Source organism: Sabethes cyaneus, chromosome 3, assembly GCF_943734655.1.
Source record: "Sabethes cyaneus chromosome 3, idSabCyanKW18_F2, whole genome shotgun sequence".
Lineage (NCBI taxonomy): Eukaryota > Metazoa > Arthropoda > Insecta > Diptera > Culicidae > Sabethes > Sabethes cyaneus.
Window position 1 is genome coordinate 95,728,092 of NC_071355.1, and position 27,768 is coordinate 95,755,859.

At 40.9% G+C, this 27,768-nt stretch overlaps 1 protein-coding gene across 1 annotated transcript in view; it reads right to left on the reverse strand.

The window, feature by feature from the left end:
* Positions 1 to 11,622: 11,622 nt before the first annotated feature.
* LOC128744514 (neuroligin-4, Y-linked) overlaps positions 11,623 to 27,768 on the reverse strand; it is a 134,616-nt gene continuing 118,470 nt past the window's right edge. Inside the window, exons 9-11 of the mRNA XM_053841576.1 lie at positions 21,708 to 21,859; positions 12,599 to 12,705; positions 11,623 to 12,464 (exon numbers count right to left, since the gene is read on the reverse strand). Of these exons, the coding sequence (XP_053697551.1) occupies positions 11,623 to 12,464; positions 12,599 to 12,705; positions 21,708 to 21,859 (1,101 nt within the window). The remainder of the gene's footprint in view (positions 12,465 to 12,598; positions 12,706 to 21,707; positions 21,860 to 27,768) is intronic.

Sequence of the window (27,768 nt, forward strand, 5' to 3'; positions counted from 1 at the left end):
CTGAGCGGTTAAACTGTGGATGTAGTTCGTATGTATTTGTTTGACATCGATTGACTCCACCAGTGAGATGACTCTCTTTTAACGGGAAATTAGCAATCATATACTTTTCGTTGGATAGCCCTATTTCGGAAGCAGTTTTTGGGCCCAAAAGCGGAGTTCTGTTTGTTAAAATGTAAATACTGCATTCTTCTTGCCAATCTGAATACAGCGAATATATTTTTATGAATAGAATTTTTGTTTCAAACAAAAAAACTGCTTTTGAAATTGGCAGAATCGATGACTGCTAATTGCACCTTAAGGGGGAGTGAAACAACAGGTTTAATGTGGCATCCAGACGGTCTGCTTAGGTATATATTTTTGTTCGAATTTGCGATTTTGGTTGATTGTTCAGCATTCAAGTGTCTTTGATGAATCTAGTTTATCAGACCATAGGTCTGATATTTTTGATATTGAGGCAAACTCTCTCATGTTCTCTCCTGAGAACCCTACAGAAACCCGAAGAAGACAACTGGTGTTCGTTCAGGGAACATCTTGGTAGCTCTTGGAACTTCTGTCATATTTTACGCACACCAGATGAGCTGGACTGAAAGTAGTATCATTAACGCTTTTACCGCAAGTTGTCTGTTTATCACGCAGATAGTCTGCCGCCACGTACCCTGGTGGAATGAAACGCTCACCAACCTCCATCGGGAAGCTTGGTGCCTATTCAACTATCCAAGATTACGTCCAACTGGGAGGCCTACAGGGAATTTCTCACCAAATACGACGTCTAACTTCGCAAGGCCAAAAGGAAGTCCAGAGTCAAGTTTTGCGAGAGCATCCAGACTCTGTCTGAGGCTGCGCGACTCCAGAAGGCGTTAGCCAAAGACCATAACAATGGGCCATTGAAAAAAGAGGATGGTAGTCTCACTCTTACTACTAGGGAAGCTTTTGAAGTTCTTATGAACACGCATTTCCTCGGTTCGACAGTGACTACTAGAAACGACGACGAAAGGCAGCAGCAATATGAGTCAACACGCAGTGTTTCTAACTACTCGGTTCTACTTGCACGCCGACTGTTTACGGAGGCCTTAATCAACTGGGCAGCTCCTTTGAACCAATGAAGTTTCCAGGTCCGGAAGGCATACTACCCTTCTTCTTACAAAAAGCGGACGAGATTATAATGTTCAAGCCCATCAACCTCTTCCGAGCTAGCTCTACGCTGGGACGTGTCCCGGCAAGTTGGCGGATACTCGGGAGGTGTGCATACCTAAGGCAGGCGAAAAAGATAAAACCATGCCGAAAGCTTTCAGACCCATTAGTCTGACATCAATGTTTCTAAAGTTGATGCAAAAAATAGCGGATAATCGTATCCGTAATGAGTTCTTAAGGAACTCCTCTCTGCATGGCAATCAACATTCTTACCAATGCGATAAATCTACGGAAACTGCACTTCACTGCATGTTCTTCACCGCTCAGCACAAGTTTGATGTTCCGGAGGAAGTAAGGAAGCAGAAACATTCAAAGTTTGCCAAGAAGTTCATGATTTGACAAGCGATCTGCTCATGTGACAAACGGAGTGCGCCGTTTGTGACTACCGGGACTGTAAACGGGCAGATCTACCTCAAGGAGTATCTATAGAAGCGCCTGATTCCTCTGTTGAGGCAACGCGAGGACCCTACGATCTTCTGACGGATTGAGCTTCGTGCCACTTTTCAAAGGATGTCCTGGAGTGGTACAAATCCAACGGGGTCACTTTCATACCCAAGGACTTGAACCCCCCCAACACACCGAAACTAGGGCCCACCGAAAAATACTATTATTAAACAGGCATTATGGAAGCATCTCAAGGATGTGAAATCTGAGGAAGACATGAAGAAAAAGTTGATTTCCGTACAGAACAAGTTGCAGTCATATGTTGTATCAACCTTATGGGTGGAGTTAACCGTAAGTAACCGTAAGTAAGTACGGTTAGTAACCTTAGTAATGGATTATATTTTATTGTCTGAAAGTTTGAGAAGGGTCGGTCAATTAAGTAATTTTCTACAGTGTTTTTTTTTCGTGATGCAATTTGATGTGGTACACCCTTTAGTTCGGGAGTGCAGCACAACGTAGGTAATCCTGGGTGCCTGGACACGGGGGAATCGAGGGTAATGTAATGAACTTGCTGACAGCCTAGCGAGACAAGGATTGACCCAGAACCGTTTCTGAGCACCTCCATATCCGCGGTGAATTACTGACCTGGGAAAAGCTAGAAATAGCATCCAGTTGGTATCAGTTACCGTTGATAATTCAGCTATTATTTTATAAAACTTCCTTTGTTCGACAATTTTGGTGGGGGTGTATTATGATAATATAAGGTGTTGTTCCGTTTTGGCTAAGAAAATGAATACAAAACATATATCCATGTGCATGGTTCTTCGAATTTCCGGACTGTTGGGTTTGTTATTGTACAGCAAAATTACTAAATCTAAGGAATTCTGGTTTGCTTTATTTCACTCTGCGTAGTCCCTCATCAAAAGCAAACGGTGAAATATCTTTTAACAGTGCTGTTGCGAACATGTTTCTACTGAGTTATACGCTGAAAGAATGTTAGATGGACAATAAGGCTTTCGTAATCCCGGCGTTGTCCGGAGGGATCAGGAAATTATACTGTTTCAAGCAAGCACTCTCCCAGATCAGGGCTTTATTAAATATTAATTATTCCATTTACTGTCAGAATCTTGAAGTCTCAGAGATAAATAACACTGGCCGACACATTTTTCCGTATCAAGATAAGTATTAATAAACATAAACATAAACGAAACATAAATTTCTACGTCAAAATAAGTTAGAATGATAGACGTTCTGTCAAATCTAATGGGTTTTTTAAATTGAATACATCAAATATTCAAAATACAAATCTATAAATATTGGAAGTTTCATTCAAAAGAAATACTTGTAAGTTTGTATTAAAACATTGTACAAATATTTTTATTTACTAAATATTATTAGCATAATAATTGTAGAGAATTGCAGAGAAAAAATAATTGTACAAAGAAGTAAGGTTTATCTTATACTGTTTCCAAGCAGACTACTAATTATATCGCAATTTGTTGTGACAAAAACGGCACATTTTAGGATTGACTACAAAAACAGTCAGTTAATATCAATAGTTGGATTATCACAGTTTGAACTTTTAAGTGGATCGAAATAAATTTGAAATATTTTAATTGCAAAACTTATTACTGATTGCTCGAAACTTCATGGTATAAAAGTTTCTACAGAGTGCTTGCCCTACTTGTGACCATACAGAAAGTGCCTGGGTTTTGTAAAAGATATTTAACCAGATGTTCCATTTTTGTGTATTTTGTCGACCGCTCTAACTAAAGCGTAGCCTCTCTAAGCAAACATAAAATGTAGGAACAATTGCAGTACAGCCTGAACGAGGAAAATCCTTTCAGTCTGCTATCGTTACGACTTTTTTCACGTTGGCCGGCTCTCAACTTGGCTGCCAGTTAGCCAAGATGCCGGAGCAGAGCAATTTATTATTCACATCCTTCCGATCTTGAGCGCGCCCGTTCACAATTGCAGCAGGAAAATCATTCCGTAGACAGAAAAGCAGTAACTATGTACCTACAGCTATAAGTCTAGCTAGATCTGGGCAATTTTTCGTTAAATTTGAAAATACGTTTTCAATCCACCAATTGCGTTTACAATCGATTTATTCGTGGTTCTGAAGCGATTTTGATTTTAAGCGATTTCGTAACGTTTGCTCAACCGTTACAAATCTAATATGCTGAAATCAAGAGCTCAATCAGCTCTTGTAAAGCAAGTTAGTTTGTTGAGCTTCAAGCTCAGTATATAATCGCGTACTTTTGCCAAGACAGGTGTAACAGAATCATAAAAACCTAACTTTATCTCATAGAGCGAGTCAGGCTCGTAAAATCTGTAATATTTTAAAAGATACAGAGTTTCCTTGCCATCGTAAGAGATTGCCACAGGAAGCAAATCGCTAAAATTGGCTTTCGCCTTGGCATGTTAAATGCCGTGTTGGCATATGTTGTAACTTTTCCTGGTTGTTGCCTTCAAAAGTACATGCTCAAAAACCAACATGAATCTTCCGTACATTCTCGGTGGTAAATTTATTGATCCATTTAGTTTGAGTTGAGTTTTGCCTCAAGATAGGGTATGTTGCTACATCGTCGTAATTGCCTATTCCCGTCCTATCCAACACAAATTATTAAAAATATCAGCATTTTTATGACACACAATGCAAAACTAGTTATTCCCTAATATTTTAGTTAGTTGTCTATCATACGCAATCAATCAAAGTGAGCTGAGATCTATTTAAATGCTTTTTATCATTAAAAAAGTCCTACCAGTCAAATTTCCTACGTTTTTCGTGCGACGAAGAAGACAATGTCGACTAATCGTTTTAATTTCCGTCATTCATAAATGAAAATAACTCACGCAAGGCATTGTCGTTATTCTACAGCCAGAAAAACTTGCCTGACCTGCAGAAATTTTGTAGAATAACATTTGTCATGCCGTCCTACACAAATACATGCGCGTTAGCTTCGTAAACATTGTTGCGATTTTTAGTTCGGACGATGAAAAATTTTGTTGGACGGATTTTAAAACGGTACGACGAATTTTAGCAATAAAGTCAGTTGCGTAATTTCAATAATATGCTTTAATAGTCGCTTTTCAGTGATTTCAAAGTTCACGGATCGGAAGGTAAGTGTGTTTTAGTCAAATCAGTACAAGAACTTTTATAGTATTCACTAAATCCATCCAGCAAATGATGAAAATTAGAATAGCTTTCCTTATTACGACGGGAATTAGAAAAAGACCCTATGCGAGCTTCAATAACTCATGAACGGAAGCTTCAGCTTATTCGTTTCTATCCCATCCATAGTAATATTTTAGCTCAGGTGTATGCGTTTTTCACGAGGGGAAGATGATTACCGAAATAAGACCGTTAGAAGTGAAAGAAACATTGCTACGCGACTTACACAGTTTGTTAAACATAGCTTCTTCTCATTGGTGCAACAACATAGCATATGCGAATGTTATATATGCCACAAATATGTACATTACAAACTGTCAATACACAACGGATTAGCATAAAATTATTTCCGAAAGGACGGATCAAATTTTCACCGTACAGATCTGAAATAAGGTCCATTAGTTCCTGCAACTTTCAGACTTAGCATCTGTTTCTGTATTTTAAGGTGGCGTGTGATTCAATCTGGCAAAGGGTGAACATGTGCATTCCATAACCTCTGTTCATTAACTCTTATTCCTACCTCCACGAGGTGCCGGCTGGGGTACGCAACTTCGGTTGTCGTATGCTAACAGGAAAGGGGGCACAGTGGCTCCCGCCCACATTAAGATGGCAGCCCCATCAGCGGGATAAGGACCTTAGGTTAACAGCCTACTGTACCAGAATACACAAAAAGTTAATGAAAATGAAAGAAGAAATCTCTCCGGATTATTGACAACGACCTTTAGCATGAAAACACGGACACGAATCGGAACATGGAATATACTGACCCTTGCCCAGCAGGGCAAGCTGGCTCAACTTGCAAGGGAAGCTAGCCGCCTGAAGCTTGAAATCCTGGGGCTGAGCGAGGTCCGCTGGCCGGGTACTGGCGAACACAGGACATCATCCGGGCAAGTTTTGCTCTACTCTGGCATACGAGGTGAAAATGCTACTCGAGAAAGAGGAGTTGGATTCCTACTGAGCCCAGGGGCACGTGCGGCCCTGATGAAGTGGGAACCAATAAATGAGCGAATAATCGTTGCCAGATTTAGAACACGGGTTAGGAACCTTACGGCAATCCAGTGCTATGCGCCAACAGATGCTGCCGACCTGCAGGAGAAAGAGAGCTTTTACAGCCAGCTGAACAGCGTGGTTGAGAAAATCCCGAAGGGGGACATCCAAATTCACATGGGCGACTTCAATGCGAAGATTGGCTCAAACAACGCGGACCTTGAACGCGTCATGGGACGCCATGGCCTAGGAGAGATGAGCGAAAACGGGGAGCTGTTTACAGAATTCTGTGGTAATAACGACATGGTCATTGGTGGATCGCTCTTCCCCCATAGACCAGTACATAAAGTCACGTGGGTTTCCCGCGACGGCCGAACAGAAAACCAAATCGACCACATCTGCATCAGCCAGAAATGGAGAAGGAGCCTTCTTGATGTACGCAACAAACGCAGCGCTGACATTGCATCCGACCATCATCTTGTTATCGCTGAGATACGTCTGCGCGTCGCACGTGTCCAACGACGGGAGGAGAAAGTTGGGTGCCGCTACGACGTCCGCCGATTGGAGAATCCTGAGGTGAAAAGGGCCTTTGTGGAACAACTTGAATCTCGAGCCTCGGAGTTGCCATCTGGTGGAACCGTCGAAGAGCAATGGACCGGCATCAAGAACGCCTTCATCACGACCAGTGATGAAACCCTCGGCAAAGCGCGCAGTGGGCGGAGGGAGTGGATTTCGGATGAAACTTGGAGGAAGATCGACGAGCGGAGAGAGGCGAAAGCCGGCATTGGACGAGCGCGGACCAGATCGACTAAGACAGCTGCCCGTCAACGATACGCCGAACTGGAGAGGGCTGTTAAACGTGCTTGTAGGTGGGACAAGAGAGCCTGGACTAACTCCCTAGCCGAACAAGGAGAAACCGCCGCCGCCAATGGTGATATCCGTTTGTTGTACGATATTTCTCGCCGCCTTAGTGGTGCCAGGATGAATACAAAGATGCCGCTAAAGGACAGAGCTGGTCAGCTATTGACTGACCGTACAGAACAGCTTAAGCGATGGACTGAACATTTCGAACAACTCTTCCGAGTTTCAAATGTCAGAGACCAACAAAACCAGCAGCGTACGACGCCTACAGTTCGTCGAATAAATCGCGTGAACTCGGAGGCGCCATCGCTGGACGAAATTGTAGCAGCCATCAAGAGTATGAAATCCAATAGAGCGCCAGGGATAGATCGTATTTCAGCCGAAATGCTCAAAGCTGACCCATCTTTGTCAGCCCAGATGATGCATCAGCTTTTCAGCAATATTTGGGAAACCGCAACTTTTCCGGTGGACTGGATGCAGGGCATATTGGTCAAAGTCCCTAAGAAAGGAGACCTAACGGAATGCGGTAAGTGGCGTGGCATCACGTTGCTCTGTATTACTCTCAAAGTACTCTGTAAGGTAATCCTCAACCGGATCCAGGAGAAGATCGACGTTACTCTCCGGCGGCAGCAAGCTGGATTCCGTGCTGGTCGATCATGTGTGGACCATATCACAACGCTCCGCATTATATTGGAGCAGATCAACGAATTCCAGGACTCTCTTCTGCTGGTGTTCGTTGACTTCGAAAAGGCGTTCGACCGACTCAATCATGAAAACATCTGGGGCGCACTTAGGCGTAGAGGAGTTCCAGATAAGCTAGTCCATCTCATCGAGGCTCAGTACGAGGCGTTCTCGTGCAAGGTTTTGCACGACGGCGTCTTGTCCGACCCCATAAGGGTTACTGCTGGCGTGAGACAGGGCTGCATTTTATCACCGCTTCTGTTTCTCATCGTTATGGATGAGATATTAGTTGGAGCAATTGACAGTAGACCAAATCAAGGATTGCCTTGGAATCCTCTAACGATGGAGCAGCTAAATGACCTCGACCTAGCCGACGACATTGTCTTGCTCGCACAACGCCGAAACGATATGCAGAGCAAGTTAGACGACCTCTCCGAGAGCTCCCAGGCAGCAGGTCTCACAGTCAATGTAGCGAAAACTAAGTCTATGGTAGTGAACACTGACAATTCCACCAACTTTACAGTAGCGGGACAACAAGTTGAGCAGGTAGCCGTCTTTCAATATCTTGGTAGCCAAACAACGCCCGATGGTGGTACCAAGACTGATATAGCCACACGGATCAGGAAGGCCAGGGGTGCCTTTGCAGGTCTGCGAAACATTTGGCGCTCAAACCAGATCACTCTACGTACGAAAACCCGAATCTTTAATTCAAACGTTAAATCCGTACTGCTGTATGCCTGCGAAACGTGGTGCGTCTCAGCGGAGACAACGCAAAAACTGCAGGTATTCATTAACCGGTGCCTGCGATACTTCATTCGTGCCTGGTGGCCTGATAACTGGATATCCAATGAGGAACTCCATCGTCGGTGTCATCGACGGCCGATAGCCACAAAAATTCGTGAACGTAGGTGGAAGTGGATCGGCCACACCTTGAGGAAAGGAGCGAACGAGGTTTGCAGAGAAGCACTCGACTGGAATCCACAAGGACAGCGTAGAAGAGGCAGACCCAGAGGCTCATGGCGGCTGTAGACGAAAACCTGTCCTGGCGACAGGTATAAGTCATGGCGGGTAACCGTCAGTAGTGGAGATCACTGATTTCATTCCTTTGTTCTGCCGGACCGGCGGACATGGACACATAAGTAAGTAATATTTAATCGATTTTAGAACGGTTACCTTCCCACTTTGCGATTATTAGTTAAATGCAAGATATGTATGTACTAAAGCATGGTTAAAATAAAGTATTTCATGCATTATTTCAAAGATATTTGATAAATTAAAGTGTTCGAAGTTTGAATCATGTTTCAAACTTCAAACACCCACGAATAATATCCGGTTTTCCGGGTTTTTTTCTTCGGAAAAATGAATTGTCTACATTGTAAAGCTGTACAAAGTAAATTTGCTTTAGATGTGGTACATACAGTACGAAAATATTAGCAATTGACTATCTGAAGTATGGTTTGACACTAATTATTATGCGAAAAATTGAAATCATACTGTTAGGCGGATTTAAAAAGACAGTGTTCAGAAAAAGGATATAATTTCACTCATTTATGTTGAATGACTCTAAAAACAATAATACTTATCAAAGTAATACAAGTGTTCGATGCCTGAGACTGAAATATTCGAGATGTGAAAGTGTTCGAAGTTGGAATCAAACTGAACTGTAGTTTTTCAGTGTTTTTAAATGTAATATTACACGTGCATTTTTTAAAATTTTCCTACGAAAATGAATAAACTATCATGCTATTGAACCATTTATGCGGGTAGAATAAAGATGATTTCGAACGTTTTACTTTGAAGAAAGTTTTAGCATAGCTTCAGTGTTCGAAGTTTGAATCAGAACGGTACCTTCAAAGAAATTTTGCTTTAAAAGCGTCAAATTGACGTGCTGAGCAACCGGATTTTTCGTCCCAGCCGAACGATGCGGCCAACGCTTGTTAAAACAAATTGTAAAGCACTATTTTTGGACAAACCCATCCAATGTACAAATGCAGTAAATAAATTAAAATTATAAATATTGAATACGATTGTTCCGTGTTGTTTTGACCGGATTTTGCATCCTTCCATCACGGAACAATAGCTATTAAGTAGAATGTCACCAGTAACGTCCAGGTGCAGCCTAAATATGAACAAGAACCCCCTCAAAACGTCAAAGCTTCAGACGCCCATTCCAGAAATATTACACCATCTTTAGGTGCAACCTGAAGAAGACCAAATGCTGTTGAAAGCGATGAGCAGTTTAAGGAAATTTGACGTTCTACGGCGAACATAGTGGTCGAGGTTATTGTACAGAATCTGATGGCAGGAGTTAAACTATAGACCCGACAATTCGGCTTCCGAAGGCTTAGAAAACTATTTTCTATGTTTTATGCTAATTGAGCTTTGATCATCAGGCTCTTTATTGTTACAGATTACTATAATTGTTATACCCTCCACTAAATCCGTGCTTAGCTTCGAAAACGACGTAATCGATAGCGACGAATAATACTTTGAAAAACATTGTCTTTCAACAATTCTGGATTTTGTTTGCAAAAAGTTGAAAAATAAACCTTTTTGCAAGGTTTATGTGTCTATTTGAACACTAAATCCAGAATTTATTAAAAAATAAATTTTCATTCAAAAGATTAGTTTTTTTTTCTCACATTTGCTGTAAAATAATTAAATTAAAGTATGTTATCATGTAGTAGGAAAAAAAGACACCACGCTGAGCAATGTTCGGTGTGATTCCATATTATTGAATCTAGCTGAATCGATTTCACCCCATCACATCACATCATATCACATTTCAGCGAAATCTCTTGATTTTTTGTGTGGCTCAGCAGTGCCAGCGCTTTGGCGGTGATGATGAATGGATGTTCCAGCAGGAACAAGCACCACACTGGCGCGGCGTGAAGAGCAAAAACCACTCAAGAAAGTTTTATCACGTCTCAAGAATAGACACTTCACTTACCGGGATCTGGAGTCATGCATTCGTTTATGGTCGGTTTTAGAAACACGGAAGCTGTACAACGTGCCACAAAACTTTTGCGCCAGCTAGTGTTATGTTAATGAAGAGTGAAAAAATAAACTTCTATTTTTTTGTTCAATTCAAAGCATCTATGAGCTTTCACCCTGTGATAAGGTAACTGCTGTTTTTGGTTTTCAACCAGATATCTTTTGTTTTAAACTTGCCGTTTATTGCACTTGCATTGTGAAGTATAGAGCACGTACCGGATCGTCGAATGCCAAGCTGGTTAAACAAAGATTTATGTATGTGCCATACAATCCATGTGACACGGGATTAATTTATATTAATTTTCTTCGATAAAAACAACGACATGAAGTTAAAGACATCAAACCTACATGAAAATTAATTGGTTTGATTTAATAGCATGCATTTTGATTAGGAACGCTTTTAATGTTAACCTTTTAAAAGAATGCAACAAACGCAATGTTCTATGTTCTGCAGTAGATAAAAGCAATTACCGATTTGTTGTTCATGGCAACTGCATTGAATTTTGTTATTGAAGATTAAGTTACAAAATATATAACTGTAACAATCAATCTGTCGAAAATAATTTTTTTTAATTTAGGATTTTAAGAAATTTTAAATTTTGTTTTAGTTTTCCATAAATCTCTAAGATAAACTATAGCGTTAATCCTTTGAAGACCAACCGTTATCAATCCTTTCCCATCGTAGAAGCATCTAGGCGTATTTTACCTCAAACCAGCAAAAATAGGTGCCGCTGTGAAACAAAGCACGTGTATCTTGTTTGAACCGTAATTGATACCGTCGCTTCAGGTGAACAATCTAACTTCTCAGACCCACACCAATTGCTTCGCAAAATAACATGCAACCTAACATAAGTTATTCAGCACTTGCTCATGAAATTGTTCCTACTATCCGTATGAAAACAACAGTCCATGACAATATCTCCTCTATCTGACATCACTTGATGGCGTTTCTCGCTACGGCAGTACTTTCTATGTAGAAATGTATGTACACATTTGTATTGTTATTATTTATTTATACCTAAATACGCCCATCAATTATTAATTAATTGATAATGTTTTCCGGGCTTCCACCACTTTCGCTTGCTGCTTGGCGGCATACCTAGTGACTCTGTGTGGTTTCTTGCTGCTATTTATGTTGGCTGCTCCGATGGCTGCTCGAAACATTGCATCTGAGTCTGCGGATGCTGCTGCCTAGGATGTTGTTCGTGATGCTGCTGCTGATGCTGACGGTGTTGATGATGGTGATGCTGGCGATGCTGGTGCTGATGGTGGTGGTGCTGGTGGAGACGATGATGGTGATGGCACTGCCCACATCGAGATTGTTCCTCGATGGCAAAGGATACTTAACGTCACACTCGTAGTTCGTCCATCGCATTCTGGGTCTGCTTTGAAGTGGTAAGGTTCGACTTGACGCAACTCTTCTTTGTCAGCGTGCCACAATTGCCGCCAATTAGCTGCAGTGCATGCTGAGATAGTATTGTCCCATCCGGGACCGATTTGATGTGTTTTGGCGGCGGAGGTGCTCGCTGGGGTAGATCAGCAAATTCCGGCGGAGGCATTTGATGATGCTGTAAGGCATGGTGATGTGCCAGTATCGTTGACGGATCGCTCTTAGCATGTATGGTGAGACTTTCCAGTTCCCCGCAGATATTATTCGGCATCTGACCGTTCTCATTGCGTTTCTTACTGTTTCTAGAATCGTTTAATCTTGTTTTGTCTCGCTGATAGTAAACCCCGGCAAAAATGAGCACATTCAGTATCAGTAAACTACATCCGATTGCGATCGTAACGCTTAGCGCTGTGCTGTAGGCAGCAAAGCCGTCTTCCTGCGTTTGTCCCCCGCTACCACCCACACCATCATCTTCTGTGCCTTCGGATGATTCTGCCGTCACCGGAATCGGCTTATGTACGCTTTGGCGGCCGCTGCTATTGTTAATCCCGTAAGTGGAAAAATTCAACAGCGAAAACACTTGTGTGGTGAAAAAGGAAAAGTTGGCCGACGCAGGGTCGCGCACCGGAGGATTAAGTGGCTTTACCGTTGGTACCAGAATGTTCTCCTCTTCGGCATCTTCCAGCTCGTGGTGCGAGCTAGGAACGTCATCACCACCTGGTTTATGCAAATCCGGCACTAGATTGAGCCAAAACGACAGCCGATGTGCACGGTAATGGTTTTTCAGCTTCGGTTTCGTATCTAAACGATAAATAATCGTAAAAAATCATGAATGTTGATCCCTGTTTGCGGCATTCTTGCGACTTGAATATGCAGCTAGCCCTAGGTCAATCAGAAAATTGAATCTACGGAAAAACCATTCGCATGGTACTCACCTAGATTTAGGAATTTTTTGTGCACACTCTCGTAAGGTGTCCATTCGATGTTTTTGAATCGAGTCCTATCCCGTACATGGTCATTTTCCAGCTGCTCGTTTGGATTACTATGGATAGAAGGAAAGAGAAAGAAAGAATGAATGTGAGAATATTTAGAGAAGATTTAAGTGATAAATATCGCCTCAGATTCGGGTCATCCCTTCCGGCTGTGGCTCGCTCATAAAGGGACGGATTTTCATTAAATGATTTTTTCCTGGAGCTGACGAAATGAAAATTTGACCGGACCGAACGATTTCCCCGTCTACATTTCGCATCGCATCGCTTCGAATAATCTACAATCATTTCAATTAGACCCAAGGGCTGTCCTTTTTCTACTCCGTCCCCAATGATGTTCTCATCGCTTTATGCAGGCAGGGTGAGCCGACATAATCATCAGTGATTTTCTGGGGCAGTTTTTTCCCGGAATGAAGGAAATGAGTATTTGCCGGAATATTTTTTTGCAGTGTTTGCTACAATGTCGGCTGAGTACGGAAAGTTTCTATCTCTTTTTATATTAACGGTAGTATGTGCAGGATAAGGTGAACATTACTTGAACTAAATAACTGACATTTAAACTGGCATTGTGCAGAATTTAAATTAACTGGCAACTCGACGAGACATCCACTTATCTCCTCTTAATTTAGATTCCTTGTCAAAATCTTGAAAAAAAGTTATTTTTTAATCGAACATGTAACTGAAATTAGAAAATGCTTATGGTTCTTGCATGTCTGTGAGTGAACATGACTAACTCAAATTAAATAGTTTTGCATCATAAATTTTTTTTGTTACTCTAATTACGCATTTTGCTTGAGTTTTGTTGATTATACTCGTAGAAAACTTTAAAAATCATAGTTTAATGCAAAATAACAGTTAACAAAAGGCAAGCACATCTTAGACTTAGACAACTAGAAGTTAAACTAAATGCTTGAAGTAATCCAAATTTTTGTGATCATTTACTTCGGATTACCCTGTATCCGGTCTCCGGCAACAATCAAAATGCCTCAAATGCTAAAAGGGTGATATTGGAGAGTGAGGTCTGCTGTCAGAGAAGTTGTATATGAACCATTTATGTTGTATTCGGTAGATTTGGCTTGATAGGAGGTTTTTGGTACTGAAAGCAAAAAAAAAAATGCCTAGTGGAAGTAGAAAAGCCACTTACAGCAGTGGTTATTCTTGGAGGTTGTAGAGCTTATAGCTGAGATCCTGCTGGTGTATTCAAGTGTATAGATTATCCAGGATAACGCAAAGATTTCTATGGAAGGCGCTCAGTACCGTATAATCAATGGTAATTTCTAATCGATTCGTTCATGTAATTCTCATCTAAGTAATTTGACAATACACTCCTTTTTGGATGAAATGCTGCTTTGGCCATATTGATCTTTGGCACAAATCATAGCACCTAAGGCTATTGTGCATTGAGATAATATTCAAATTTGGAATTGGTCTTTTAGTTAGTTAGTTCTGTCTCAATGATAATAGTAGATATTCATGGCAATTTTCATTGAAAATAGTACACCTTTTTTATTGCAATATTGCAACATTGTATATACTATGGCGTGGAGTGGAGTGGACACTATTTATACCGACCCAAAAGCAGCGTTTGACCACGTCGATCACTCTATCTTGTTAGCAAAAATCGAACGTCTCGGAGCCACGATACATTTTACTGAATGGCTAAAATCATACCTCGACCAAAATCAAAATCATCGTTCATTCTGTGTCAAATTAGGAAACATTCAGTCCAACAGCTTCGTTAGCTTGTCAGGTGTCCCTCAAGGAAGCAACCTTGGACCGCTACTATTTTCAATATTTTTCAATGACGTCTGCTTCATTATCCCGCCTAACTGTAAACTCATCTATGCTGACGATTTGAAATTATTCTTCGTTATACGAACTCTAATGCCATAACGGCTCTTGGACCCTTTTTGTAACTGGTGCTTGTACAATTCACTAACTCTTAGTACATCAAAATGTTCTGTAACTACTTTTACACATAAGAAAAACTCGTTATTATGGAACTACACAGCATCTGGAGAAATACTCGAAAGCGTAACAGTAATTGAAGACTTGGGTGTATTACTAGACTCACAACACTCATCACTATCCACACATCATAGCATACGCTAATAGAAACCTTAGCTTCATAATGGGAATTGCTAAAGAGTTTACTGTAAAAAAACCGCGTTAATTCAAAAATAGTCGTAAAAAACCGGCTTAATTAAAAATAATCGAAAAAGCTATTTGAAATCTAAAAGTCGTCAAAAATCGCGTTAATTCTAAAAATGATGTAAAAAACCTGGTTAATTCGAAAAATGATGTAAAATATACCGAATTAATTCAAAAAGGGTCATAAAAACCGCGTTAATTCGAAAATCGTTAAAAAACGGTGTAAAAAAGACATAACATCCTACATATTAATTTTTATTGACATATTCGACAACGTAATTGTTTTGAACAATAAATGGTACTCGATGGGGGCGTTAGTGAAGCCTCTTGTCCAAGGACATATTATCCTTGAAATTTGTTGTATATTAACGGGTGGCAACTAAATTTTTTGATTTTTTCGCGGCCGCTATACTCAATAACAAACGAGCTCGAAGAGAAATAAAAGTTATTATGTGTTAGCTCTCTATCTCCTCTTTTATGTCAATATTTTTTGTTTTGTTTATGCCTACCCAGTTTTGCTTAAAATGGCGTCGAAACAAGAAGCATGTCGTACAGCGGAAGCGTGTTGTACACGAACTGTGTTTACGAACTGCCACAGAAATCTCGGTAAAAAGTATACGGTACAACATTTAAAAAGCGAATATGTTACGACCTCGACTGTTTACCATATCCTAAGATGCCCAACAACTATTCGCAAGCAAGGTAGTGGAAGACCAACCAAAATTATGGATGCAGAAGGACATCATTCTCTTTGGCGTAGTTCACAAATTACGTAACGCAAAAATGGCCGGTATCCGTCGTCAGTGCAGATCTTTAATTTCATCCCTTTGTTCTACCGGACTGGCGGACATGGGTACATAAGTAAGTAAAGTAAGTTTCAGAAAACGCAAGTAGGGTAAGTTAACCTATAGTGGACCCTTTACCTATAATGAACCTCGGGTACAGTTTCGACGTTTATTAGCTTGTGCTTCTTATTTCCGAGGATATATGGCATGAAACACAAAGTACTAAACATATTGCGATGAAGACACCAGGCCCGAACGATGTACCGCTAGCAGTGGTTTACGAAGATCTGCAGTTTGCGCGTTACCTTCGCCGATACGCACCATTTATCATAGGCGTATAAGAGTAGCGAGAAGCGAGTAGCTAGTGGAATTAGTCGCGGAATTAGCGAGAAGCAATTAGTCAGTAGAGAGCAGCGAATTGATAATAGCGAGTATCGAGAAGCAATTTAGTGAGTAGAGAGTAGCGAATAGATAATACCGAGTAGCGAGTAGAGAGTGGAGTGTAGCCTCTCTAGTAGAATGCAGTGAGTAGAAAGTGGAGTAAAGAGTAGGGAGTTGAGAGTGGAAGTTGTAGATTGTAGAAAATGGCGTGTAGAGAGTGGAGTTTAGACTGTAGCGAGTAGAGTGGTGAGTGTTGAGAGTAGAGTTTAGAGTGTAGCGAGGGGAATGTAGAGTATAGATAACAGCGAGTAGAGAGTAGAATGTGGAGACTAGCGAGTAGAAAACGGACTGTAGAGTGTAGCGAGCAGCGTGTGCGGAGTGGTGTGTAGAGTGCAGCGAGTTGCAAGTAGCGATAAGTGAGTAGCGAGTGGAGTGTCGTGAGAAGAGAGTGGAGTATACAGTGTGATACATATATATTCGAACAAAAACAAAGTCATATATGTTTGTAAATAAAGGCTTTATTTCGAATTTCAGTTTAAGAAGTTGTTTACCCATAGATACAGAACGCAACAAACAATCATTGCTCTATTGAATCGCCTTTTGCGTGGATAACGCGCTTCATACGTGTTTTGAAGTCGTTACATGCGGCACGCACTACTTCCATCCAAATGTCATCCCATATCTTATTGATAACTAACTTAAAATCTTCCAAATTATGATATTTAAAATCCTTGAGCTCCGGCTGCATGTACCCCCATATAAAAAAATCCAGAGGTTTTGAATGGTTTCACATCCAGATCCATTTTTACAATTCGACGAAGAGATTCCCTGTTGATATTCGGCTTAGCTGCCATTTTCAGTGCGGACCAGTCGCAACTGCGCGAGTTTGCTCTCGAACAACCTTTTTCGCCTCTGCAGTTCTAACGCTTCGTTTTCTTCTGGTTTTTTTACGGTTTTCAGCAGATCCCGTCTCGACAAATCATTTTACTGTATAGTATGCAGATCCTCTTTTTATGTCGAGATGTTTGAGGTTACGAAAAATGGTGCTGCATGCAGCACCGTTTCGGAATCTATTTATTATCAACGACCGTAACCCGAGCATTGGTACGTGTACACCGAACGAGACATAATACAAAAATGAAACTACGTCAAGCAAGACTTGAGTCATGATGACACACACAAGGTATTAGTTTGATTGGATTAATTGTATATGCCGTTGCAAGCATAAAATGCCGTTTGTTCGAATATCTATGTGTCATACTGTAGAGTGTAGAGAGTAGAGAGTGGAGAATAGACAGTAAAGTATTATAAAATTAAATAAAGTACACTCAAGTCGCTTTTTACACGAGGGATTCTTCTTCTTCAGCAGCATAGAGCCGGGGTGGCTCGTGCTGTTTCAAGCACTCGTCTCCATTTAACTCGGTCTTGGGCCACTCGTCGCCAATTTCCTAGTCGTCTCAGAAGTCACAAATCGCTTTCGACCTGGTCGAGCCATCGTGCACGTTGGGCCCCCCTGTTCCTGGTGCCGGTGGGGTTGTTGAAGAAAACTATTTTCGTCGCACTGTCGTACGGCATCCTTACGACGTGTCCGGCCCACCGTAGCCTGCTAACTTTCGCTAGATGTACGATGGGAGTCTCCCCAAGCAGTGTCTGTAGCTCGTGATTCATATGCCTCCGCCACTCTCCGCTTTCAGTTTGTACTCCGCCAAATATCGTCCGCAGCACTTTCCGTTCAAACACGGCAAGGGCGCGTATGTCCTCCGTAAGCAGCGTCACGGCTTCAAGTCCATAAAGAACTAACGGTCTAATAATGGTTTTGTACATTGTTAGCTTCGTGCTGCGGCGTATGCTTCCTGATCGTAGCGTTTTACGAAGGGCAAAGTAGGCCCGATTTCCCGCTTGGATGCGCCGCTGGATCTCCTTACTAGTGTTGTTGTCCGCGGTCACCAGCGATCCCAAATACACGAACTCCTCTACCACTTCTAGTTCGTCGCCGTCAACGGTTACCGTCCGTGCGAGGCGCGCATTTGTTTCCTTTGAGCCTCTTCCTTTCATGTATTTGGTCTTCGACGCATTTATTTTTAGCCCAATTCTCCTAGACTCCGCTTTCAGTCTGGCGTAGATTGCCTTCGCCGTCGCAAAGTTCCTGGCAATGATATCGAAGTCATCTGCAAAGCCTAGAAGTTGGCTACTCTTGGTAAAAATCGTGCCTCTCGTTTCGATGCCCGCTCTTCGGATCACCCCCTCAAGAGCGATGTTGAACAGCATGCAGGATAGACCGTCACCTTGTCTCAACCCTCGTCGCGTCTCGAAGGGACTCGAGAGTGTCCCAGAGATGCGTACGAAACACATCACTCGATCCAATGTAGCTCTGATCAGTCGCGTCAGTTTGTCCGGAAAACCGTATTCGTGCATTATCTGCCATAGCTTGTCTCGATCGACTGTATCGTATGCTGCTTTGAAATCAATAAAGATGTGATGCGTGGGCACGTTGTACTCCCGACATTTCTGCAAGATCTGTCGGATCTGTCAAATCCTCGAAATAACCCAGTGTAGAGCCTTTGCTAGCGTTTCTCCGCCGGGTCCTTCCCAGCGGCTTTATTGGTCTTCAGCAGCCTGATTTCTCGTTTGACTTCTTGGAGATCAGGTGCTAGGACATCACTATCTTCCATGGGCGCTCCTAGGTTAATTTCCGTTCCGTTTTACACGAGGGATACGTTCCATGTAAATCAAAACTGGCAAATTAATGCGTAAATGTAGACCAGAGCACGTTCGTGTAAATTCCGAAATTTGCGTGAAATAAATCTACACGGTAATTTGCGTAAAAATAGTCGCGTAAACAACAAACCGCGTAAAAAAGGACTTCAGTGTACTGAAGAGTAAATAACGGTAAAGTAAAATATTGGAAAATTATTAAAACAAAAGAACAATGAAACGGGTAAAGATATAAACTGGCCGGAAGTATGTTATAGAAATGGTAAACTTTACGATTAGGATCACTTCTTGACAATATTGTCACATAGGAATAGTTTGTCATTATCAATGGATGTATGAGATATTTTAACAACCATATGAAACCATAGTCAAAAATATTTTTAGCAGAGAACCTGGAAGAAGTCGTAGATTTCGGAACAGTCCTCGCATCCGATGGAAGTGCGCTGTCGAGGACGATACACGTTCTGCTGGTGTTCGAGAGGAATGGAGAACGGCAGCCCAGGACCGATAGTATTAAAGGACCATAATTCGTTTGGTGAAGGAACGATAACGGACTGTTGCCACTAAAGAAAGTATTAAATTATTGCATCAAAAAGTGGTTTTACGCCGAAATTATAGAGAACTGGGGTGCGTACTTTTTGATTAGCTCTCCGTTAGACGCGAGGTGACACACGCGTGCTAAACCTGGTAAAGTAAAGCAATGTAAAACCTCGGTGCTATATTCTGCTTTCGTACCTGCAATGATCCTAGCCACTCTTACAGCTTCTCCCAGTCAAGGCGATGACTGGCTTTTTGGGCTACTATCATACCTTGAGGCCAACTAGGAGATCGATTTTCCAACACCATTTTAAAATTCAAAGTAGTGTAGAGACTGGGAGATGTGTCGCACATTTATGGTTATGAAATGGCTTTTTGCATTTCAATCATTCAATCATCACTTCCATTGTCCGCCTAGTTAGCTTCGGGGTACGATGCTGGCCTAACAAGCCGGTCGTCTTATGTTCCAATCTCGGCAGGACGATGTTGCTACATAGAGTCAAGTTCTTACGGACGTTTATACCTACGGCTTTGCTTTGATTTCCGTTAGTCCGATTGAGTTGAAATTGTGCACATAGTGTTTTTTCGTGGCAATTAACGTTTTGGATAATGGTAAATTAACGCTGATTACTCTTCCATCGGGTATTCTGGCCACGTGCCCAACCCACCGCAGCCTGCCACATTGTACGGACTTCACTATATCAGCATATTTCATATATTGGATACAGCTCGTACTTCATGAGTTTGCGCCATACTTCATTTCCCATTTCGCCACCAAGTATAGGTCGCAGGATTTAACGCTCAAAAATCCAAGTACTCAACGATCAGCTATCTTTAGCGTTCATGTTTTCTATGAACTGATATCAAATAATATATTGCAAAATTAATTACCAATAAACTGATAAAATAGACTGAAAACTAAACTAGAACTGAATATTACGTCCTACGTCACCACTTCGTATATCCCACGCGGATGTGTACCTTGAAGCTTTTAATTTGGTAGGACTATACAGTTGTGTATATGATTAAATTCTACACCTGTGATAGATAGTGATGTTACCAGTAATATACATGGTTTATACTTTACTATCGGCATTGAATAAAGTTGTTTTTTTCGGTAAAAGACAAGGATTAAATTGACTGAAAGAAAGCTGAAAAAATCCAATGGGAGAACAATAGTTTTCACTAGGAACTTAGATATATTGTTTCTAAAAAACTGATTTTAAATTCAACATTAAATTGCTTAAAAATTAATCTTGTTGTGTTCTGCCTCGAGCTATAGCTCAATATACATTTCACCATCTTTTGCCGTTGATTCGAGCGGGCCACAATGAGTTTTGAGACAGCATACAACAATACTGAACTCGGTTTAGACTGAAGAAAATATTTCCACTCTGCTTCTTTTTAACGGTCATTCTGATGGATGGCTTTTCAAATGTCCTCTTATCTTGTGGCCACCACAATCGTGCTTGCAACTAACAACGGTCGGCTGAGCTAAGCGAATTTTGCCTACCGTCGAATGTTATGACATTGGCTATTTGAGCGGCTGTCAGCAGTTCGAGAGATACATAGAACAATTCCACACAGAGCCATCAGTTGCCTTGCCCCATCGGCTATAAGGATATCCGAAACTAGACTTACATAAAGACTGCTACAAAAACTAATGTAAAACAGAAATATTTGTTTTGATTAATAGTAGTTTGGTGTACCGTCTACATGTCTAAATGTTCTAGAATGAGTTGATTTACACTCGAGGTTGAACATCTTTACGATTAGATGATAACTCTAGTTAAACATTGAGTCCTTTTCAAAACAATCTGTATTATTGAAAAGTGTAGCGTATCTGTCATACATATTTGTTAAGAAACGACTCATTTTACAAATGATTTGTCGCCGAAAAACTATCAAAATATAAGCTAGTCGATATCCAATGTAGGTGAGTGCGAAGTTATACATTATTTCTGACTATGAAACAACTGGTTTAAGTTTCTTGTTGAAATGGATTCTCTCAATTAATATTAATAGTTTGTTTTGCTACAGACTGTTTGCTGGGTGAAGAATACAATATAATTTTTATTATATACAGATGGATATATATGTAAATGAGATTCGTAATGATACAAAGGGAACTTTTTTATAACACTTCCGTATTGAATGAATTACTGTTATGAGAAGGGCAAAACTTTATTTCGATTATTTAAATCACCGTGGCGTAATACAGCATGATTTATCGATTATTATCGGCGAATAATAAATACAATTTAACGACTTGCGTGATGATCCTGTATACTTTGCTTTAACTATAGCCTAATGCGGAAACCAAATGAATCTTTAACAATCGTGTGCAGATTGTTAAAATGTATTTACGATTTACTGGAAATAATCAATAAACTTTGAAATATAAATGTGTCATAAACAGTTGTATCCAACAGTATCATCAAAGCCACCCCGTTATACGGTAAGTTTTTCCCCATCGAAGTACGTACCCGGTTCGGATGAAGTTGGACCAGTAGATCATGACCGCTTCCGACAGCGCGATTTCGGATTTCGTGTAGTTCCTGGTGAAGTGGCTGAATCCTCCCACCAACGGTGCCCCGAATAGATACGGCAGGTCTTCGCCGTGGATGCAGCCTTGCCGCTGTGAACGAGATAAAAATGCGCTAGCTGACATAAAAAAGTGTACATATAAAATTTGCCGCAAAAATTTCAATAGCAAACAGATTTTTTTTTTATTTTCTAGTTACGTTCTCTCACTCCAAGCTGTTTCCTCTTATTCCCAAAATTTTGGACTTGTCTGCCATGCTTTGCCTTGTGATTGCACAGTTTTATTTTCTCTTGTTAGTTTCAAACATTCGCAGATTTTCAATGCTTGTCACGCTACAGCGTGGCCATCAGAATGCGGGGGAACTGCAAACCACTACAAAAGCGTGTCTTTTGATGCAAAATTGTCATATCCGGCACACGTGTCACGTCATTGGGTGATTGGGATACGTAAGATCTGGTTTTAGCAATAAATTTCAATTTATGGCACTTTTACTCATTTTTAACCTTAAGTTGGAAATGAAATAGGCATAAAACTACTCATCTAGTCTAGCGAACAATAAACTATGCTTTCATTTTATTAGGCGTCTCGTATATTACTATTTATGAACAATTTTGCTATCAATCACAATACATAATGATCCACACCCACATTAGTCACACGAAAATATCCGTTTTGTCGTATACGTCAGCTTTGTTCTACAGGAAGCAACAACAGCCTGAGCACGGTAAATATGTTACCAAAATTTGTACTGCTGTTGGTTGTTGCAGTAAAAAGTTTGTCATCACGTAGACGCATTGTGCCGTAGGATGAAAACAAACAAAAAATCGCTACCCCCGGGGCAAGCGAGAATCGGGGGAAAGTGGGAACGGAGAACGTAACTCGTTTCAACCACATTTCCTCCAGTAGAAAACAAACTTTCTAGAAACGAAAAATACGATTCCAACACTTGGAGTTAACCTCTGTTCAAACTCCAGAATTGAGATTTAAAGTTAAATGTGACTGTGCGTTCTAAATTGCACGTACCTACTTTTTTATGCTGTTTTGTTCACAGCCGTTCGTGAATTTGTTTTGTTATTAGTGTTTCGACTAGTTTTATACGCAAAATGGCTGCATAGTTAGTACATGATGCAATGTAGTAGAACATAAAACACGAGAGTTGAAGTGAACGCAACATTTCGTATTTTTCAGCTATAGAAGAATGGGCTGCATTTGAATTACATTTATATTTTGTTCTACACTCCAAAAAATCGACATGTCCCTTCCGCGTGAAAAGTCATGTAAACTTTTGTACTGCAATTGGCATGGACTTCAGTTCCTAGCTAATGTTAAAATTTTATTTAATAACATAAAAAGTAGAATATAGAAGATGGGCGAGAATTACCTAAATTTTTACGTAAGTTTGAGGTACCGATTCTTTTGAGTGATGTACACCATAAGCACAGACAAACAGAAACAACTCTATGAAGAAAATTCTTCAAAAACTATCGCCACACATAAATATTTAAATGCGAAGAGTAGAGTCTGATGCCTGTTTGTTTGTTGTACGAAAATAACAGTCTAATTTCATTAAAATCAATAATCGGTACACGGCTCGAGACGATTTTGATGAAAATCCATATTCAAAAAATTTCTTTTAAATCAAATAATTTATTTTAAAATCAAATCACAAAGAGTTTCTATACAATGTAATATTGAGTTGAAAATTACGCAATCAAAATGATTCTAGTTTCTGTGTTTCAAGGTTTCACTTGCCCCGCTAAACTTCATCGAAAAACACACTGAATATGTCATCGCAGATGCGATTTATTTTGTGCATTGTTTTAGAAGCAAACGAAATCCGATTAGTACTCTAATACCGAATACTGGGTTTTCTATATGTAGGTATTGCTGCGACCAAATTAACCTCAATATTAGTTTGACAAACCAGCGAAACGATTTTGTTGTTTATTCTCCTTCAAACGATTATCGGTACTTCGCTATTTCAATGGTGAATAGATGTGACAAGCACGCTCTACCGTTTGCGAGTGTTGTGGATTTAAATCATGCGTTTAATACGAAATTAATTGATACGAATATTGTTTTAAATTTAACACTCAGAGCGAGTACTGATTCGAACCATTAGCGTTTTCAATTTAGCCACTTACCGATTGATATTTTTAATCGTCTTTTAATATACCATTTGCTTAATTTTATTAGTGCACGATATGTTTTCACATTTTAAAAAATACACATGCTTTCCTAGGTTTGAAGATTTAAGGAGCCGAAGATGAAAAAAGTTCTTTTTTATTCGATTTATTTCTACCACATAACGCTTAGGAAAAGAACATTAGGAATACTTCATTTTCTCAGTCTAGAAGAGGGAAAAAGATATGCGAGAAAAGAATGCTTGATCAATTGGATATTTCCGATATCTTTCTAAGCAAAAATTCGAATGAAATTCCATTCTCAGCAATGACATGTTTCGTTTTCCTCCTGATATGTCTGGTAATATGAAACTATACGAAAAACATGCTGCGTGGATATTGTTTCTTGTTTCTTTTGTCTTGTTCGGTTATCATACTAATTATGTCTAAGTTGTGTGTCGAGTCTTTAATCATTACTCCAAAGTTACTATTGCAATTTTTATAGCCCGTTCCTAAAAGAGAATGTTTATCACTTGCCCAAGCTTTTTCTAATTTTAGGTGTTTTCAAACTACAGGACCTCATGGTTATGTGAGAAAATAAAACTGTAGTTCCAAATAAAGAAAAGATCTTAGTTTTTCTTATTACTGTGGCTTTTATTTTATTAATGGAAAATAATTAAATAGAAAATAAAGGAAAGGTTACGGCTACAGAAACTTTTAATAATTTGCTAGGTAATTTTAAAGAAGACGAAAACTCAGAAGAGATTTTAAAATAAAACGACACCGTCGAAAGAATAATATCGTAGTCTAGAGCTACGCTATTGTAAATACCTTTGTTTTGTTCTGATTTCTTTTTTTGTGTTTTCGAGGTTGTTCAATATTGAAGGAGCAGGAGCACAATACAAAACATGAAATGTGTATCGAAACAATGCTGACATTCGTTGTCAGTCTAAGAGGGCTCGTCCAGTGGGTGTCATTGTGTGGAAGAAATAATAAAGCTTTCATGGCAAAGGACTGGTCCAACATGGTTCTGCGACTGTGCTGGCCCTTGTTTATCTTTTTTCATCTCATTGTGTCCCCCACTGACTGGCAGGTATGTAATATTGCTTTGCTCCGGAAGCCACTTGTCACGTGAATATTGCACAACTTTCAAAGGGAGCATTTCAAATTTCGACTTTTTCAATTGCATTTGATTGTAAGTAGCCTATTCTTTCGCCTTAAGAAAAAAAATCATTGATAGGTTATTAATTTAGGAAAGTAAAATGAGGTGATGAATATGATTGTTTGCTTACGTCCCTGGTTTGGTAGTTTTGTTCTAAAAACAAACTTTTTCGTCGAGATTCGCTGCTCAAGTTATAATTTAAGCTAGTTTAAATACGATTTTTAATAGTTTCTTTTACCTATTACTATGGCTAAAATGGTAAATGGTAGGATAATGCGCAAAACAGACCTCATAGTAGTCCTCTTAGCCTGCCTCTTATCCAGCAACGCCTATCCTTACCTCCACGTGGTACAAGCCGGAATACGAGCAAACTTAGCAATGATCGGGTAACCAACCCGGAAACTAAGGTCGTATACCAATAGGGAAGGAGCACAGTGTTCACTCTACACTATAAGATGGGACTTAATAGCGTAGGCCCTAGTACGGCTACTTATATAAAAAGAACGCACTAAAGAGAATCAAGAGAATTCCTCTCCGAACATTCAGCATGGACAAAAGGGACGAAATAAGGACATGGAATGGAAACTTTCCACTTACCTACCTGGAACTGCAGATCGCTAAATTTCGTTGGTGGTGATCAGGTGCTGCTCGATCAGTTAGAACCCCAAAAGTTTGGATTCGTGACATTGCAGGAGATATGTCGCAAAGGCGTGAAGGTGTGGAGGATCTGTCGCGGCAAAGCGCACTTTTACCAGAGGGGTGGAGCGACTAACGAGCTGGGACCTGGGAGCGGACTTCGTGATGATGGGCAAGATGCAGGATCGCGTCATGAACTGGAAAGCGATCAACGAGAGGATGTGTGTGTTGAGGATACAAGGCCGTTTCTTCAACTACACCATCATAACCGTGCATTGCCCATACGAAGGTTAGACTCGACGACGAGAAACAAGCGTTCTATGCGCAGTTAGAGGTAACATACGACCGCTGCTCACCACGGGACATCAAGATCGTCATCGGGGATATGAACGCCCAAGTCGACAGGGAAGCAATGTATAGGCCGGTTATCGGGCCCTATAGCCTGCAGACCGACATGAACGATAACAGCCAGCGATGCATCAACTTTGCAGCTTGGTGATCAGAAGCATTTCCTTTCCCCACAAAGGTATCCACAAAGCCACCTAGAGATCACCTGACCAACGAGCTTCGAACCAAATTGACCATATTCTCATCGAGGACCAGTTTTTCTCGAACATCATCAACGTAAGCTCCCTCCGGGGTTCGGATATCGACTCCGACCATTACCTAGTAACAGAACATGTGTGTTGATTTATACCTCGCGACAAAGCCGCCCTTCTCGGTTAAACATTCGGTAATTTGACAACCCGCGAGTTGCCGAAAAACTAAGTGCGCATACGGGATGAAGCTCTGTCTTCCTCTTTAGAGCTAGATGTTTCGACCTTTGAACCGCGGTGCTAGATGAGGAAACCTCGAGCGCACGAAATGGTTGTTTTGATGGGGAATGCTAACAAGCGATAGAGAGCAAAAAAAAAGAGCTTGGAAAAACTATCTGAGCATATCCACGAGCGAGAATTTTGGCAAGTATCGACAAGTGCGGAATAAGTTGACCACGATCCTGAGGAGGAAAAACGCGCCAGAAAGAGGGCAGAGATCGTGAGGCGCTGGAACAACTATTCCGGATTAACGACATGCGCAAGTTGTACGGGAAGGTGACCCAAACTCGTAAGGGCTACACACTACAACCTGACATGTGTAGGGACGCGGGAGGGGTTCTAATCATAAACGACCGCGAGGTGGTCGACAGGTGAAAGCAGTTTTCCGATGAGCACCTCAATGGCGATATAGCAGAAGGAGACGCAACGGAATACGGAAGTTAACCTAGGAGTTCAGGAGACAACAGCGTGCCGGCTCCCGATCTCGAAGAGATCCTGCGAGAAATCGGTTAGCTGAAGAATAATAGAACCGCCGGAAAGGACTGACTCTCGGCAGAACTCTACAAAAGTGCCAAGAATGGCTAGCAACGACACTTCACTGCGTAGTTTCAAGGATTTGGGAGGAGGAAAAACTACCGAAGGAGTGGGTGGAAGGTGTAGTGTGCCCATCCAAGGAAAGGGCGACCGGCTAGATTGCTGTAACTATCGCGGTATTGCACTGATCAACGCCGCCTACGAGGTGCACTCTTAGATTTTATTGCGTCGTCTATTCCCAATAGCAAGAGAATTCGTAGGACTGTATCAGGCGGGCTTTATGGGGGCCCGTGTGACTACGGATCAAATTTTTACTCTCCGACAAATCCTCCAGAAATGTCGAGTGTACAACGTGCCCACGCATCATATTTTCGTGGATTTCAGAGCAGTATACGATACAGCTGAACGCAAACAGCTATGGCAGACAGGCTTGGCATACACTTTTCGCTTCGATTTTGCTCTTTTGATTACTGCATTTCAGCCAAGCAAAATTTGAAAAAGTGATGTATGGGACGTTCGTAGAATTTGTTATTATCTACACTATTGCTGAAGTAAGCATTACTGTGCATTTTGTATTCATGGCGCTATAAGGCTGCTACTCTCTTGGTAGCAAAAAGAGCGCTCTTTTTGCTACCAACGGCATTGCTGCCCTACAGCGCCGTAAATACTAAAGCTAAAACTTCACTTTCTTCAGCAATATTGTAGATAATTACTTGCTCTACAAATGCCCCA